Raw genomic sequence first — 17486 nt, 5'->3', positions numbered from 1 at the left:
TCTCTCTCTCACAGTATTCTCTCCCTCCATATCCTCTCCTTCAGTATTCTCTCCTTCTCTCTCAGTATTCTCTCTCACTCTCTCAATATTCCCTCTCTCTTAAATATTCCTATCCCTCTCCTCTCTCTTTGTTTCTCCCCTTCAGCTAATGTCAGTGATGGTCTGAGCCCCGTCTGAACTTTTCCCTCTTCCATGCCACCTGTCAGAGAACCAGCACCACCTTATCTCCTCATTCTTGAATTCCCAGAGGATCAGTTCAGAAGCCTCCAGGTTACATCTTCTTGTACAAGCAGCCAGCTAGTAAGTGAGGAGTTAGCCATTGACGATTTAATGAACCCCAGACAGCTTATCGCGTCAGTGCTTCCTGAAAAACAACTTGTACGTGTCATTCTTAGAAAGCACTCAGCATGCTTTATTCCCAGAACAGTCCAGCAAGTTGTCATTGTAGAGAAAATACTTCTTTCTTTAAATGTAATTATTTCTGAATTTCATTTAAGCATAAAATTCACCAAGAGAACTACTGATATTTAATTAATGTTAGTTTTATCATCAGAACAGTTTTTCTGGTAGTCTAGAGTCTCATACTCTCAGTCACTTCACACCACAGAAACCGGCATAAGCACCAGCCTGATGGACCACAAGGCTCGGGACAGACTTTAACTTTTAACTGTGCTTATAGTGATCTTGTAAAGCCACCCAATTCCATGAGGACGAGAGGCTGGAATGATATTCCTGATGTTCTATTTTATTTGGAGATGCAGCACAGTAACAGACCCTTCAGCCCAATGAGCCTACACTGCTATGCGACCAATTTCTAACCCCATACATCTTTGAAATGTGGGAGGAAACTGGAGCACCCGGTGGAAACCCACACAGTCACAGGGAGAACTTACAGACTGCTTACAGGCAGCATCAAGTATTCAACCATGGTCACTGCCGCTGTTAAGTGTTGCACTAACCTCTACACTACTGTGCCTCCTTGAGTAGATTCTGATTTTATCTCACTGATGTCCAGCTCACTGTCTGCAATTACCTGAACACATTATATGCTCATTTTTAAAAATTGTATATGTTACATTAAACATGAGACTATAAGCCATAGGAGCCGAATTAAGTCATTCAGCCCATCGAATCTGCTCCACCATTCTATTATTATCCCTTTCAACCCATTCTCCTGCCTTCTCCCCATAACTTATGATGCCCTGACTAAACAAGAAACTATCAACCTCTGCTTTAAATATACCTAATGACTTGGCCTCCATAGCCATCCGGGCAATTAATTTTACAGGCTCTCCACCCTCTGGCTAAAAAAATTTCTCTCCATCTCTGTTCTAAATAGACATCCCTCTGTTCTGAGGCTGTGCCTTCTGGCCCTAGACTCACCCATTCTCCCTATCCACTCTATCTGTCATTCAATATTCGATAGGTTTCTATGAGATCCTCCCTCATTTTTCTAAACTCCAGTGAGTACAGGCCCAGAGTCATCAAACACTCCTCATAATTTCATTCCTGGTGCAATTCTTGTGAAATTCTTAAGGACCCTCTCCAATGCCAACGTATCTTTTCTTAGATAAGGGGCCAAAATCTCAGCACGATACTCCGTGCAGTATGATCAATGCCTTATAAAGCTCCAGCATTTTTTCTAGTGCTCTCGAAATGAATGCTAACATTGCAATTGGCTTCCTCATCACCGACTCAACCTGGAAGTTAACCTTTTGGGAATCCTGCACAAGGACTCCCAAGCCCCTCTGTGTTCCAGATTTTTGTATTCTCTCCTCATTTAGAAAATAGTCTACACTTTTATACCTTCTACCAAAGTGCATGACCACACACTTCCTTACACTATATGCCATCTGCCACTCTCTTGCCCATTCTCTTAACCTGTCTAAGTCCTTCTGTAGCTTCCCTGCTTCCTCAACACTACCTGCCCCTCCATCTATCTTTGTATTATTTTCAACCTTTTTTATGCCATGGACCCCACCATTAACTGAGGGATCCGTGGACTCCACATTGGGAACCCTGGCCTAGATGTTCCCCAGATTGCTCTGAACTGTAAAGGCAATCCATCCATGGTTATAACATGTAAAACAAGAACTGTTGATCATGTTGCAACTCGTAAAGCTGCGTCAGCTTCCCATACATAGCTTATTTTATGTACACACTGTATCCAGCTTGTGGATGGTGTTGTCCAAGCAGGAATGTAGTCTGTGCAGTGAAGTTTAATTTTGAGGCAAAGAGTGAACTGAAGGTTATGGAAAGGTAGGCAGGAAGGTTTATAAATACTTGTCAGGCCTGTACAGGCAGGCAACTCCCAGTTTCCACCCAGCTAACAGGAGTCACCTGACACACATTTCCAACTCATCACCTGCAGCCCATTTAAACCCAGCTCTCATCCGTGCTCCTTGTTCACTCTTCCAAACCTCCAGTTACCCTCTAGAGTTAAGCATCTGTTTTCTCTTATTCTGTGGCCCTTGAGGCTTGTTATTTTGCGGTCTGTTACTAAAGCTAAATTGTCTCTGCTTTTGGGTCAAGCCTTCCTTACATACTGTATCCTGATACACTGGTCCACTATCTGTTTCTGCTGCTGGGATTGTTTTATGTTCAAGGCAATAGGATTGGGAAATGTTACATTGTGTGTCATAATGATAAGTCTATTGTACTGTTTACGCAGTTTAACTCCAAGCTTGTGAAGATCCAGAGCACCTCAATGAAATCTCCACATCACGATCTGTCTGTTTTACCTCACAATATCTTCAAGAGGGTGAGTTTCTGAGTAAAAATGTTTCCTGGATGGACTAATATCGCTTACGTTTTCATAGGGCATGAAACAGCACAGCGCAGTACAGGCTTATGGCTTACGATATTGTGCCGGCCTTTAAACCTACTCCAAGTCAATCTTACTTTTCCCTCCAACATAACTCGCTAATTTTCTTATCTTTCATGTTCTTATCTAAAAGTTTCTTAAATGTGCTTAATAGATCTGCCTCTACCACCACCCTCCACACAGCCACCACTCTGTTAAAAAAAAACTTACGTCTAACATCCCTCCTATACTTACCTCCAATCACCTTAACATTATACCAGCTTGTAGTTGGCATTTCTGCCTTGTGAAAAGCGTTTCTAACTGTCCAATCTTTCCATGTCATTTCTGCATTATTTTTAAGCAGGCCAGTTAGCCCATTATATTTCGCAACTATTCCCCGATAACCTATTCACCATTCTTAACAAACCACCTCCAGTTGTCCCACCAAACACCTCACACAAAGGGAAGTTGTTTGGGATCTGGGAGGGAATGCACATAGTCACAAATAGAATTTGCAATTCCCACTGGAGAGCAGGGGAGGTCATAATCAGACCTAAGTCACTGCGAAACAACACTGCACTACTACCTGTGCTGTCACCCCACCACCAGTTACAGCTTTCGGTTCCAGTACCAACTGGGCAATTTTAAACTCCTCATGGCCCTCTGTCATGGCAAGCTGTACTTGCTGCTGACCTGGTCCTCAATCATACTGATGATGACTCATTCAGTTCAATTTAGATTAGATTTATTTATTACATGTACCTCAAAACATACAGTGAAATGTGCTCACAACAGGAATTCTGCAGATGCTGGAAATTCAAGCAACACACATCAAAGTTGCTGGTGAACGCAGCAGACCAGGCAACATCACTAGGAAGAGGTGCAGTCGACGTTTCAGGCCGAGACCCTTCGTCAGGATTAACTGAAGGAAGAGCTAGTAAGAGATTTGGCTCTTATTGCATTAGCGAGCAATAGAGTTCGAGAATCTGCTTGTGTCACCACACTTCTGGCATCAATGTAGCATTCCCACAATGTTCAGCAGACAACATACAGCCAACATACAACAAGACAGCCACAACAGAAAAACAAACCCTTCCTTGCTGCAACTCCCATTGGGGTTCGCTGCCTTCTTTTTCAGAGCCCACCGACTATAGCCCTTTGGGATCATAGGCCTTTGTCATCAGCACCCGTCAACCTGACCTCTGTCCTTAGAGATCGCTGAAGTCTAATATCTGGACCTACCAACCCACCTTGTAACATCAGTGGATCTTTGACCAGAAGAATTTCTTCAACCAGAGAGTGATGAATCTGGAATTTATTGACGTGGGTAGCTGTGGAGGCCAAGTTACTGGATATATTTCAAGTGGAAGTTGATAGGTTGTTGATTAGTCAGGGTATCCATATAAAGATTATAGAACATATAGAATAGTACAGCACATTACAGGCCCTTTGGCCCACAATGTTGTGCTGACGCTCAAATCCTACCTCCCATATAACCCCCCCACCTTAAATTCCTCCATATACCTGTCTAGTAGTCTCTTAAACTTCACAAGTGTATCTGCCTCCACCACTGACTCAGGCAGTGCATTCCACGCACCAACCACTCTCTGAGTAAAAAACCTTCCTCTAATATCCCCCTTGAACTTCCACCCCTTACCTTAAAGCCATGACCTCTTGTATTGAGCAGTGGTGCCCTGGGGAGGAGGTGCTGGCTATCCACTCTATCTATTCCTCTTATTATCTTGTAAACCTATATCATGTCTCCTCTCTTCCTCCTTCTCTCCAAAGAGTAAAGCCCTAGCTCCCTTAATCTCTGATCATAATGCATACTCTCTAAACCAGGCAGCATCCTGGTAAATCTCTTCTATACCCTTTGCAATGCTTCCACCTTCCTATAGTGAGGCGACCAGAACTGGACACAGTACTCCAAGTGTGGCTTAACCAGAGTTTTATAGAGCTGCATCATTACATCGCGACTCTTAAACTCTATCCCTCGACTTATGAAAGCTAACACCCCATAAGCTTTCTTAATTACCCTATTTTCCTGTGAGGCAACTTTCAGGGATCTGTGGACATGTACCCCCAGATCCCTCTGCTCCTCCACACTACCAAGTATCCTGCCATTTACTTTGTACTCTGCCTTGGAGTTTGTCCTTCCAAAGTGTACCACCTCACACTTCTCCGGGTTGAACTCCATCTGCCACTTCTCAGCCCACTTCTGCATCCTATCAATGTCTCTCTGCAATCTTCGACAATCCTCTACACTATCTACAACACCACCAACCTTTGTGTCGTCTGCAAACTTGCCAACCCGCTCTTCTACCCCCACATCCAGGTCGTTAATAAAAATCACGAAGAGTAGAGGTCCCAGAACAGATCCTTGTGGGACACCACTAGTCACAATCCTCCAATCTGAATGTACTCCCTCCACCACGACCCTCTGCTGTCTGCAGGCAAGCCAATTCTGAATCCACCTGGCCAAACTTCCCTGGATCCCATGCCTTCTGACTTTCTGAATAAGCCTACCGTGTGGAACCTTGTCAAATGCCTTACTAAAATCCATATAGATCATATCCACTGTACTACCCTCATCTATATGCCTGGTCACTTCCTCAAAGAACTCTATCAGGTTTGTCAAACACGATCTGCCCTTCACAAAGCCATGCTGACTGTCCCTGATCAGACCATGATTCTCTGACTGCCCGTAGATCCTATCTCTAAGAATCTTTTCCAACAGCTTTCCCACCACAGACGTATGGCTCACTGGTCTATAATTACCCGGACTATCCCTGCTACCTTTTTTGAAGAAGGGGACAACATTCGCCTCCCTCCAATCCTCCGGTACCATTCCCATGGACAACGAGGACATAAAGATCCTAGCTAGAGGCTCATCAATCTCTTCCCTCACCTTATGGAGCAGCCCAGGGAATATTCCGTCAGGCCCCGGGGACTTATCCGTCCTAATATATTTTAACAACTCCAACACCTCCTCTCACTTAATATGAACATGCTCCAGACCATCAATCTCACTCATATTGTCCTCAGCATCATCAAGTTCCCTCTCATTGGTGAATACCGAAGAGAAGTATTCATTGAGGATCTCGTTCACTTCCACAGCCTCTAGGCACATCTTCTCACCTTTATCTCTAATCGGTCCTACCTTCACTCCTGTTATCCTTTTGTTCTTCACATAATTGAAGAATGCCTTGGGGTTTTCTTTTACCCTACTCGCCAAGGCCTTCTCATGCCCCCTTCTTGCACTTCTCAGCCCCTTCTTAAGCTCCTTTCTCGCTTCCCTATATTCCTCAATAGACCCATCTGGTCCTTGCTTCCTAAACCTCATGTATGCTGCCTTCTTCCACCTGACTAGATTTTCCACCTCACTTATCACCCATGGTTCCTTCACCCTACCATTCTTTATCTTCCTCACCGGGACAAATTTATCCCTTACATCCCGCAAGAGATCTCTAAACATCGACCACATGTCCATAGTATATTTCCCTGCAAAAACATCATCCCAATTCACACCCACAAGTTCTAGCCTTATAGCCTTATAATTTGCCCTTCCCCAATTAAACGTTTTCCTGTCCTCTCTGATTCTATCCTTTTCCATGATAATGCTGAAGGCCATGGAGTGGTGGTTACTATCCCCCAGATGCTCACCCACTGAGAGATCTGTGACCTGACCTGGTTCATTACCTAGTACTAGATCTAGTATGGCATTCCCCCTGGTTGGCCTGCCCACATACTATGACAGGAATCCGTCCTGGACACACTTAACAAACTCTGCCCCATCTGAACACTTGGAACTAATCAGGTGCCAATCAATACCAGGGAAGTTAAAGTCACCCATGATAACAACCCTGTTATTTTTGCACCTTTCCAAAATCTGCCTCCCAATCTGCTCCTTTGTATCTCTGCTGCTACCAGGGGGCCTATAGAATACTCCCAATAGAGTAACTGCTCCCTTCCTGTTCCTGACTTCCACCCATACTGACTCAAAAGAGGATCCTGCTACATTACCCATCCTTTCTGTAGATGTAATAGTATCTCTGACCAGTAATGCCACCCCTCCTCCCCTTTCCCCCCTCTCTATTCCTTTTAGAGCACTGAAATCCAGGAATATTGAGAATCCATTCTTGCCCTGGTGCCAGCCAAGTCTCTGTAATGGCCACTACATCATAAGTTCATGGATGTATCTCAGCTCTCAGTTCATCACCTTTGTTCCTGATGCTCCTTGTATTGAGGTACACACACTTCAGCCCTTCTACCTTACTACCTTTACACCCTTTATTCTGCTTCTCTTTCCTCAAAGCCTCTCTGTATGTTAGACTTGGCTTTACTCCATGCACTTCTTCCACTGCTCTATCGCTCTGGGTCCCATCCCCTTTGCAAATTAGTTTAAACCCTCCCGAACCATGCTAGCAAACCTACCTGCAAGGATATTGCTCCCCCTCAAGTTCAGGTGCAACCCATCCAATCTGTACAGGTCCCACCTTCCCCATGGGGAGAAGGCACTAGAATGGGTTTGAGAGGGATAGTAAATCAGTCATGATGGAATGGCGGAGTAGTTTTGATGGCCCAAAGTGCCTTATTCTGTTCCTGTATTATAGTCTTACGGTCTTAAATCGCCTCTGCCTCCTTTCCATCTTATATCAGAGGTCTTTCCTATATCAGAGTGATCAAAACTGAAGATTATATTCCTAAAGTGGCCTGAACAATGTTTTGTACAACTTCATATAACATTCCACCTTCTGTACTTAATGCACTGACTAATGAAAGTCTGCATGCCAAAATCTTTCTTCTCCACTCCATCCTGTCTACCTATGAATCCACTTTCAGGGAACCATATTTTTGTATTTCTATGCCTCTCTGTTCTACCACGGTCACCTGGGCGCTGCCGCTCACTGTGAAGTCCTACCATGGTTTGTCTGCTCAAATGCAGCACCTCACCCTTATCTGAATTAAACTCCATTTGCCATTCATTGGCCAACTTACCCAGCTGATGAAGATCCCTCTGTATATCCTGATAACTGTCTTCACTGTCAATGCCACCACCTAGTTTCATGTCAGAAGAAAATATGTGGGAGGGAAGGTTTAGATTGATCTCAGAGTAGATTAAAAGGGTGTCTCAACATTGTGGGCTGAAGAACTGTGTTATAATGTTCTATCCCTTAGCCAATTACACCTTCAGGTTATCATGTCCCTCTTCCCTTTGAAAAGTATACCTTTAGTAAGTGCCTGTACTAACTTCATCCATACTTTCTGTTATGTCAGCGACATCAGTACAGTTAATTCAATGAAATTTGCCCTTAACATACCTGATGTTGTTAACACGTCTCAAGTGTTCGTCCCATTGTCAGACTGACCAACCTGTTGGTCTGTTTCTCTTCTGACAGAAGTTACAGCATCTCCAGGAAGAGAAGAACCGGGAGGTTGCAGCGCTTCGCCGAACCATTCGAGAGCTTGAACAGCAGCAAGGCTTCACTCACACCTTACAGCTGAAGCGTAGGAAGATTTAGCATCAGTTCATTTTGTTGCAGAATCTTGCTAGATGCGAGGTGTGGATTGAAGCTGGTGTTGAGATGCTCTCGCTGAGTTGCACTTGGTCTTAGGTTTTCTGCTACAGAATAATTCATTTTACACTAAACGTGTGTCAGAGGGTTAGTGGCTGGCTGCTCATTCAGATCCACCAGGGTCAGAGACTGACGGGACAATATTGAGTAGACCAGAGGTTGTTACTCCTGCAATGCTTTGAACCAGAAATGACTTCCTCCCTCTGTATGTTTAACCACATATTTCAGCTTGTAAGGTTCTTTCATTCATTGTTCAAGTGAATTTAAATAAATGTTACAGATCTGATTAAGCATTTGTAATGAGTTTTAGCTTGTGAAACAAGATAGAGACAGTGTTAAAGGCACCATTAAAACACTTTGCAGACTGCAAGATACTGTCGATGGGCTGGCAGAATGAACACACTTTGCAGTTATAAGAAACTCTTTAACAGGACTTTTATGAGACTCTTTGGGTAGGCACATGGATGATAGAAAAAAGGAGAGCTGTGTGGAAGGGTCAGGTGCCAGGCAAAGCATTGTTGAGGATCCCCACAACCCAACTTACAATTTCTTTGACTCACTACCATCAGGAAGGAGGTTCAGGGGCATCAGGACTAGGACTGCCAGACTGGGTAACGGCTTCTTCGCTCAGGCTGTGAGACTGATGAATAACCTGCCACCACCGAGGTCTCTTCATTAGGACAGTGAGTTGTTTACTGTATTGTTGAGTGCCTGCTGGTTACCTGTGCTACATACTGCATGTACCTTGAATTATATTTTATTAACTTATCTGTGGTAATATTTTGTTTTATGTACTGTGTGTGATGTATGTTTTGTAGGTAACTGGCCCAGAGAAATGCTGTTTTGTTTGGTTGTATATATAGAGTCATAGAAAAGTATAGCACAGAAACAGGCCTATCAGCATATCTAATCTGTGTCAAGCCATTTAAATTGCCTACTCCCATAGCCCTCCATATCCCCACCATCCATGGACCTATCCAAACTTCTCTTAAATGTTGAAATCGACCTTGCATGCACCACTTACGGTGGCAGCTTGTTTCACGGTCCCACGACCCTGAGTGAAGAGGTTCCCCCTTATGTTCCCCTTAAACTTTTTGCCTTTCATCCTTAACCCATGACCTCTAGCTGTAGTCCCACCCAACCTCAGTGGAAAAAGCATTTACCCTATCTATACCTCTCATAATTTGTATACCTGTACCCCTATCAAATCTCCCCTCAATCTTCTATGTTCCACAGAATAAAGTCTGATGTACAGTCAGGTAAGAATAAACTTGAACTTGAACTATTACGGATGGATCCCACTGGTCAGTGGTGGCCATTCTCCATGCTGTATAGTTTCATGATTTTCATGAGGCTAAAGCACTATTCCATTGCTGATGAACATTACTGTTGTTGGATGAGTCCCAAGGTGTGATGGGTCAGCGTACAGGAGCGAGACAGGACACCTGGTTGAGTGGTGCCGCAACAACAACCCCTTGCTCAACTTCAGTAAAACTAGAGACGATTGTTGACCGCAGGGAGGAGAAAGAAGGTGTATGTGCCAGTCTATACGTATTGGGGGTTTAGCAATGGAAATAGTCGGCACATTTAACTTCCTGAGCATTGACATAATGGATGACTGTCCTGGACCAACACATAAATGCAATTACAAGGAAGGCACACCAGTATCTTTACTTTCTTAGGAGGTTTGACATGTCACCGAGCACTCTAACAAACTTCTACAGATGTACTGTTGAAAGTATTCTGGATGGCTGCATCATCATCATCAGGTACGACAATTTGAATGTGTAGAAACACAAGAAGCGCAGAGAGTGGTAAACTTAGCCCACTGAATTGTTGGCACACCCCTCCCCACCATCGGTAATATATACAGGAGGCACTGCCTCAAGAAGGCAACATTCATCAAAGATCTCCACAATCTGTGCCGTGCCATCTATTGAGCAGGAGGGACAGAACACTGGAGTGCCACACCAGGTTCGGGAACAGCTACTTCCCTTCAACTGCCTGGCCTGCTGAGTTCTTCCAGTATTTTCTGTGTGTTGCTTGGATTTCCAGCATCTGCAGATTTTCTCTTGTTTGTGATTGGACTTCCCTTCAACCGCTAGGTTCTTGAACCAGCCAGTACAACCTTAATCATTCCCTCAATATATCAACAATATGACCACTTTGGAATGTATTTTTATTCTAATCGTGTTCCCTTGTGAAAGATGTGTCTAATTTACGTTTAATTTATGTTTTTCTTGTGAATGCTGTGAACCTATGATGCTGTGCTTGTGTATACATGGACTTGTGCAGATGAAGAACTAAATTTTGACTTTGATATCAAACATATGGTGCTTAAAGCATTATGTTGACAGGTTTGTTAAAGGCGGACAAGTCCCCATGGCCTGATGAGATATACTACAGGTTACTGAGAGAGGCAAGTGATGAAATTGCTGGGGGCTGAACAAGAACTTCATGTCCTCTCTAATCACAAGCAAAGTTCTGGAGGACTAATGAATGGCTAATGCTCTATGACAGAGTTCCTGTGGGTGGCTGGGGGGTGGGGGGGCGCTGGTTCATGTGATGTGATGTGCTGAACTGCGTCCACAACTCTCTGCAGTTTATTGTGGTCATGGGCAGATAACTACTAAGCTGCTTTCTATAGTGCATCAATAAAAGATTGGTAAGAATCAATGGAAATATGACAAGTTTCTTTAGGTTCCTGGGGAAGTAGAGATATTAGTAAGCTTTCTTGTCCTTGACATCAACATGATATGTCCAGGGAAGCTGTTGATGATGTTCACGCCTAGGAACTTCCAGTTCTCAATTTCAACACCATTAATATCAACAGAAGGATGTGCACCACCTCTTCCTGAACTTCTATGATCAGTTCTTATGCTGATGTTGATGAAGGTGGAGCTGTAGATGTTGTTTATATGGATTTAGAAAACTATTTTGACAAGTCCCTCATGGGAGTCTCATCCAGAAAGTTAGGATGCATGCAATCCACCTGATTGATGCGACTTATTCTAGTTGGGCTAGTGATGTTCTACAGGGATCCATACTGGGTCTGCTGCAGTTTGTGATTTTATATAGGAATAGAGATAGAGACAGATCTGAATGAAAGTGTGGACTAGTAAGTTCGCAGATAATACAGAGATAGGTGGTGTTATAAATACGTTGAAAGTTGATGATACTAATCACCTGTCATAAGGTGGTGGCTGGGTACGGACCCAAGTGCAACACACAGACACTGAAGTACTAGGGACAGGACTAGGATACAGGGTGAGGGCTAGGACATGGACAAGAAAACCAGGAACCCAGAACAGGACAGGACAAGAGAGCTAGGAGCCAGGGCTTGGACTCCGAGCCAGAGACTGGATAAGGACCCAGAACCTGGGTCTTCCCTCTGGCTCAGACCCCAGAACTAGGCAAGGATGTGACTTGGCTGGCAGGCAGGATGAGGCTGGAGTCTTCAGGCTTAAGACTTGAGGCAAGGCTAGGGACCAGAGGCAAAGCTAGGGACCAGAGACTTGAGGTGAGGCTTAGGACCAGAGACTTGAGGTGAGGCTTGGGACCAGAGACTTGAGACGAGGCTTGGGACCAGAGGCTTGAGGCTTGGGGGTCGGCTCGGCTAAAGACTCGAGGCGAGGCTTGGTTAGAGGCTTGGGGTCTTGAAGCTCCTCCTGGGCAGGGTGCAGATCTCCACCCGACGGAGGCAAAGGACAGGAAAGGACATAACCCACCGCAGGGTAACGGCAATCTGGCCTGGCTTACCCGACGGAGGCAAGGGACAGGAAGGGTCAGAACCCACCGCAGCATAACAGCAATCTGGCCTGACTTACCCGACGGAGGCAAGGGACAGGAAGGGACATAGATACAGGGTGGCTCCAAAACAAGACTTCAGGCGAGGCGAGGTGAGAGTTACCGGCAAGACAAGGCAAGGCTTCCAGCAATGCAAGGTGAGACAAGAGCTTCAGGCAAGGCGAGGCAAGGCTTCCGACAATGCAAGGCAAGACAAGAACTTCAGGCGAGGCGAGAGTTACCGGCAAGACCAGGCAAGGCTTCAGGAAAGGAAACAGAAGGCAGGGGAAGGGATACAAGGAGTAAGGACAAGAACAATCCAGCTGCCACGCCCTGGTCTCGAGGTATTTATGCAGCCAGCCCCAATGAGAATCAGCTGCCTCACTTAGTGCTCAACAGGAACAGAAACAGGGTAGACAGGAAAACCTGGAGCAAGGATCGATGGACCGGACCGTGAACAGGAATGCGGAGTTCACGGACTGGACCATGACATCACCTGCAGATATGGGCAAAGAAATGGCAGATGGACTTTACCCCAGTCCAATTTGAAAAATAGCACTTTGTCAGATCAAATGTAAAGAGACAGTACACTGTTCATGGCAGGACTCTTAATAGCATTAAGCAGGATAGATAAAGGAGAATTGGTTGATATCGTGTACTTGGATTTTCAGAAGGCCTTTGACAAGTTGTCTTACATGAGGCTACTTAACAAGCTACGAGCCCATGGTATTACAGGAAAGATTCTAGCATGTATAAAGCATTGGCTGATTGGCAGGAGGCAAAGAGTGGGAATTAAGGGAGTTTTTTTCTGGTTGGCTGCCAGTGACTAGTGCTGTTCCACAGCGGTCTGTGTTGGGACCAATTCTTTTTATGTTATATGTCAATGATTTGGATGACAGAATTGATGTCTTTGTGGCCAGGTTTGTGGATGATGCGAAAATAGGTAGAGAGGCTAGTAGTGTTGAGGAAGCAAGGAGGTTGCAGAAGGATATAGACAGATAAGGAAAAATGGCAAAGAAGTGGCAGATGAATACAGGGTCAGGAAGGGTATGGTCATGCACCTTGGTAGAAGAAATAAAAGCCATGACTATTTTCTAAATGGAGAGAAAATTCAAAAATCTGAGGTGTAACGAGACTTGGGAGTCCTCGTACAAGATCCCCTAAAGGTTAATTTGTGGGTTGGTTCAATGGTGAGGAAGGCAAATGCAATGTTAGCATTCATTTTGAGAGGACTAGAATATAAAAAGAAGGATATAATGTTGAGTCTTTATAAGGCACTGTTTTCGGCTCCTTGTCTGAGAAAGGGTGTGCTGAACATTGGAAAGGGTTCAAAGGAGGTTCACGAAAATGATTCTGGGATTGAAAGGCTTATCATAAGAGGTGCATTTGATGGGTCAGGGCCTGTCCTCAGTGGAATTCAGAAGAATGAGGGGGAATCTCTTTGTAACCTATCGAATGTTGAAAGGCCTTGATTGAATGGATGTTGAGAGGATGTTTCCTATGGTAGGAGTGTCTAAGACCAGAGGGCACATCCTCAGAATAAAGAGGTGTCCTTTTAGAATAGAAATGAGGAAGAATTTCTTTAGCCAGAGAGTGGCGAATCTGTGGAATTCTTTGCCACAGGCAGCTGTGGAAGTCAAGTCTTTATGTATGTTTAAGGCAGAGGTTGATAGATTCTTGATTGGTCAGGACATGAAGGGATGTGGGGACAAGACAGGAAATTGGGAGTGAGAGAAACATTGTGTCAGCCTTGATGAAATGGTGGAGTAGACTTGATAGGCCAAATGGCCTAATTCTGCTCTTATATCTTATGGTTAATGTTTATAGGAATCTTTGGGTCCAAATCCAGTGCTCCCTGAAAGTTATAGGGTGGTAACCAAGGTAGGGAGTTAGATATGGCCCTTGTGGCTACGGGGATCAGGGGGTATGGAGGGAAGGCTGATGCAGGGTTCTGAGTTGGATGATCAGCCATGATCATAATAAATGACAGTGCAGGCTCAAAGGGCCAAATGGCCTACTCCTGCACCTATTTTCTATGTTTTCTATGTATATGGCATGCTTACTTTTATTAGTCAAGGAAATATGTTAAAGAGTTAGGACTTATGCTGCAGCTTTATTGAACTGTAGTTAGGCTGATCTGGAGTACTGCATACAGTTCTGGATGCCTCATTGTAAGAAGAATGTGTGGTATTTGGAAAGGAGGTAGAAGTTCACCAGGGTGTTGCCTAGATTAGATGACATGTTATCAGAAGAGTTTGGACAAATTTGCTTGTTCTATCTGAAAAAAAAAGAAGGATCAAGGATGCTCAACAGTTGTGGCAGGGCTTGAATGCTATCATTTCTAATAAAGCAAAAATCAAGCGACATAGGTGAAAACAGGGCTTTGCTTCCAGATGAGCTCAATGCCTTGTATGCTTGCTTTCACTATCAAAGCATGGAGGAGCCATCACAAATTCCCTCAGCCCCTAATGATCCTGTCATTCAGACTCTGAAGCCAACATCAAGCAGCCATCAGGAGGAAGAACCCATAAAAAGCATCCCACCCAGAACAGGGTACCTGGCCAAGTGCTAAAGACCTGTGATGATCAACTGGCTAGAGTGTTCACTAAGATCTTTAGCCCCTCATTCAGAAGTCTGAGATACCCATCTGCTTCAAGCAGACTTCACGTATCAGAATGTGGTAACTTGCCTCAATGACTATCATCCAGGAGCACTTACAGTGATGAAGTGATTTGAGAAGTTGGTGATGAAACATATCGACTCCTGCTTGAGAAACAATTTGGATCTACTCTACTTTGCCTACCGGAGCAACAGGTCCACAGCAGATGCCATCTTATTAGCTCTTCACTCAACGCTGGGACATCTGGACAACAAAGATGAATACTCAGGATGCTTTTTGTTGACTTCAGCTTGGCATTTAATGCTATCATTACCTCAAAACTAACCAATAAGGTTCAAGGCCTTGGCTGCTTGTGCAATTGGATCCTGCATTCCCTCACTTAGTTCAGATTGGCAACAGCATCTCCTCCATGATCTCCTTCATTTTACAAACTACACCACAAGGCTATGTACTTAGTTCCTGGCTCCACTCACTTTACATTGAGTGGCTTTACACTCACTTGACTGTGTGGCTAAGCACAGCTCCCATGGCATATTCATGTTTGCTGACAACACCACTGTTGTAGGCTTATTCAAAGGTGGTGACAAATCAGCAGATAGGAGGATGATTGAAAATCTGGCTGAGTGGTGCTACAACAACCACCTCTCACTCAATGTCAGCAAGGTGAAGGAGCTGCTTATTAACTTAAGAAGGAGGAGGAAACCAGAGGTCCATGAGCCAGTCCTCATCGGGGGATCAGAGGTGGAGAGGGTCAGCAGCTTTAAATTCCTCATATTTGTCATTATGGAGGACCTGTCTTGGCTGCAGCATATATGTGTAATTACAAAGAAAGCATGGCAGCACCTCTACTTCTTGAGGAGATTGGCATCTAAAACTTAAACTAACTTCAATAAATGTGTGGTGGAGAATATATTGACAGTCTGCATCACAGCCTGGAATGGAAACACCAATGTCCTTGAAAGGAGAATTCTACAAAAAGTAGTGGATATGACCCAGTCCATCGTGGGTAAAGCCCTCCCCACCATTGAGCACATTTACCTGGAACATTGTCACAGGAAAGCAGCATCCATTATCAGGGGCCCCCACGGCCCAGGTCATGATCTCTTCTCACTGCTGCCATCAGGAAGAAGGTACTGAAGCCTCAGGACCCACAGCACCAGGGTCAGGAATAGTTATTACCCCTCATCCACCAGGCCCATGAACCAAAGAGAATAACTTCACTCAATTCACTTGCCCATCTCATTGAAATGTTCCCATGACCTATGGACTCACTTTCAAGGAAACTACATCTCATGTTCTCAATATTTATTGCTTATATATTTCTTCTTATTATTTATTTCTTTTTGTATTTGCACAGTTTGTGGTCTTTTGCACGTTGGTTGAACACCCAAGTTGATGTGGTCTTTCATTGATTCTATTATGGATTTATTGAGTATGTCCACAAGGAAATGAATCTCAGGGGTGTATATGGTGACGTATATGTACTTTGATAATAAACTCACTTTGAATTGAAATTGGAGGAGGCTGAAAAAAAACCTAATGAAGTTTATAATGAGTGGCATAGTTAGCTGGTAATTTTTTCTCAGAGTCAGAATGTTAATATCAGAGAATACTTTTCCATGGATGGCTTCCAGACCATTCGGGCTGACCGGAAGTGCACTGAGAGCGGTAAGCGTAAAGGAGTTGGGGGCTTACTGTTCTGGTTAACAATGGATGGTGCAATCCGGGTCATATTACGATCGAGGAACGTGTTTGTAGCCCGGATATTGAACTTTTTGCTGTTGGACTCCAGCCCTATTCCACCGAGATACAACACTGGGCATCACGGGAGGTTGTTCCTGCTTGTGGCCATCAAACTTTGCAGCTCCTGCCGTGGAGGGTCAGGCACCCTGAGCTAATAGGCTGGTCCTGGACTTATTTCCATCTGGCATAGTTTGCATATTGCTGTTTGATTGTTTGTGGTTTTTGTATTGCTATATTTATGCTCTATTCTTGGTTGGTGTGGCTGTAACGAAACCCAATTTCCCTCGGGATCAATAATGTATATCTATCTGTCTATGTGTACTTAAGGTGAGGGGGGAGGTTCAAAGGAGTCTCTACACAGAGTGGTGGGTGCCTGGACTGCACTGGAGGCAAATATAAAAGAAATGTTTTCAAGGCTCTTTGATGGATATATTAATGTGGAAGAAATAGAGGGATATCGACATTGTGTAGGCAGGTGAGGCTAGTTTAATTTTGCATTTAGTTACTGGTTAAATTGGTTCAGCACAGTGTTGTGCGCTGAAGGGCCTGTTCCTGTGCTCTACTCTTCTGTGTTCCACTTAAAAAATAATATATCTGTTCATACTTTCATTAAATATGACTGGAATGTTTGGAGACAGAAAGGATTAATCTTAACACAAGAGATTGTATGGATGCTGGAAATCCAGAACACACACAAAATGCTAGAGGAACTCAGCAAGTCATGCAACATCTATGGAAATGAATAAATAGTCCATATTTCAGGCCAAGACCCTTCATCAGGACTGGAAAGGAAGAGGGAAGATGCCAGAATAAGAAGGTGGGGTGAGGAAAAGGAGTACATAGTAGAAGATGATAGGTGAAGACAGGTGAGGATTAATCTTTGAATTGTCACGTTTAATATTAGTTAATTGATGTGACTATTAGTAAAACTGTTCCCAAGAACACAGCTGTACAAGGA

At 44.1% G+C, this 17486-nt stretch overlaps 1 protein-coding gene across 1 annotated transcript in view; it reads left to right on the top strand.

Annotated features, from left to right (window-relative positions):
- LOC140197471 (coiled-coil domain-containing protein 152-like) overlaps nucleotides 1-8325 on the top strand; it is a 29395-nt gene extending 21070 nt beyond the window's left edge. Inside the window, exons 4-5 of the mRNA XM_072257431.1 lie at nucleotides 2672-2761; nucleotides 8203-8325. Of these exons, the coding sequence (XP_072113532.1) occupies nucleotides 2672-2761; nucleotides 8203-8325 (213 nt within the window). The remainder of the gene's footprint in view (nucleotides 1-2671; nucleotides 2762-8202) is intronic.
- Nucleotides 8326-17486: the final 9161 nt, after the last annotated feature.

Source organism: Mobula birostris, chromosome 5, assembly GCF_030028105.1.
Source record: "Mobula birostris isolate sMobBir1 chromosome 5, sMobBir1.hap1, whole genome shotgun sequence".
NCBI lineage: Eukaryota > Metazoa > Chordata > Chondrichthyes > Myliobatiformes > Myliobatidae > Mobula > Mobula birostris.
The sequence above is the reverse complement of the archived record's forward strand: the minus strand, read 5'-3'. Positions and strand labels throughout refer to the sequence as shown.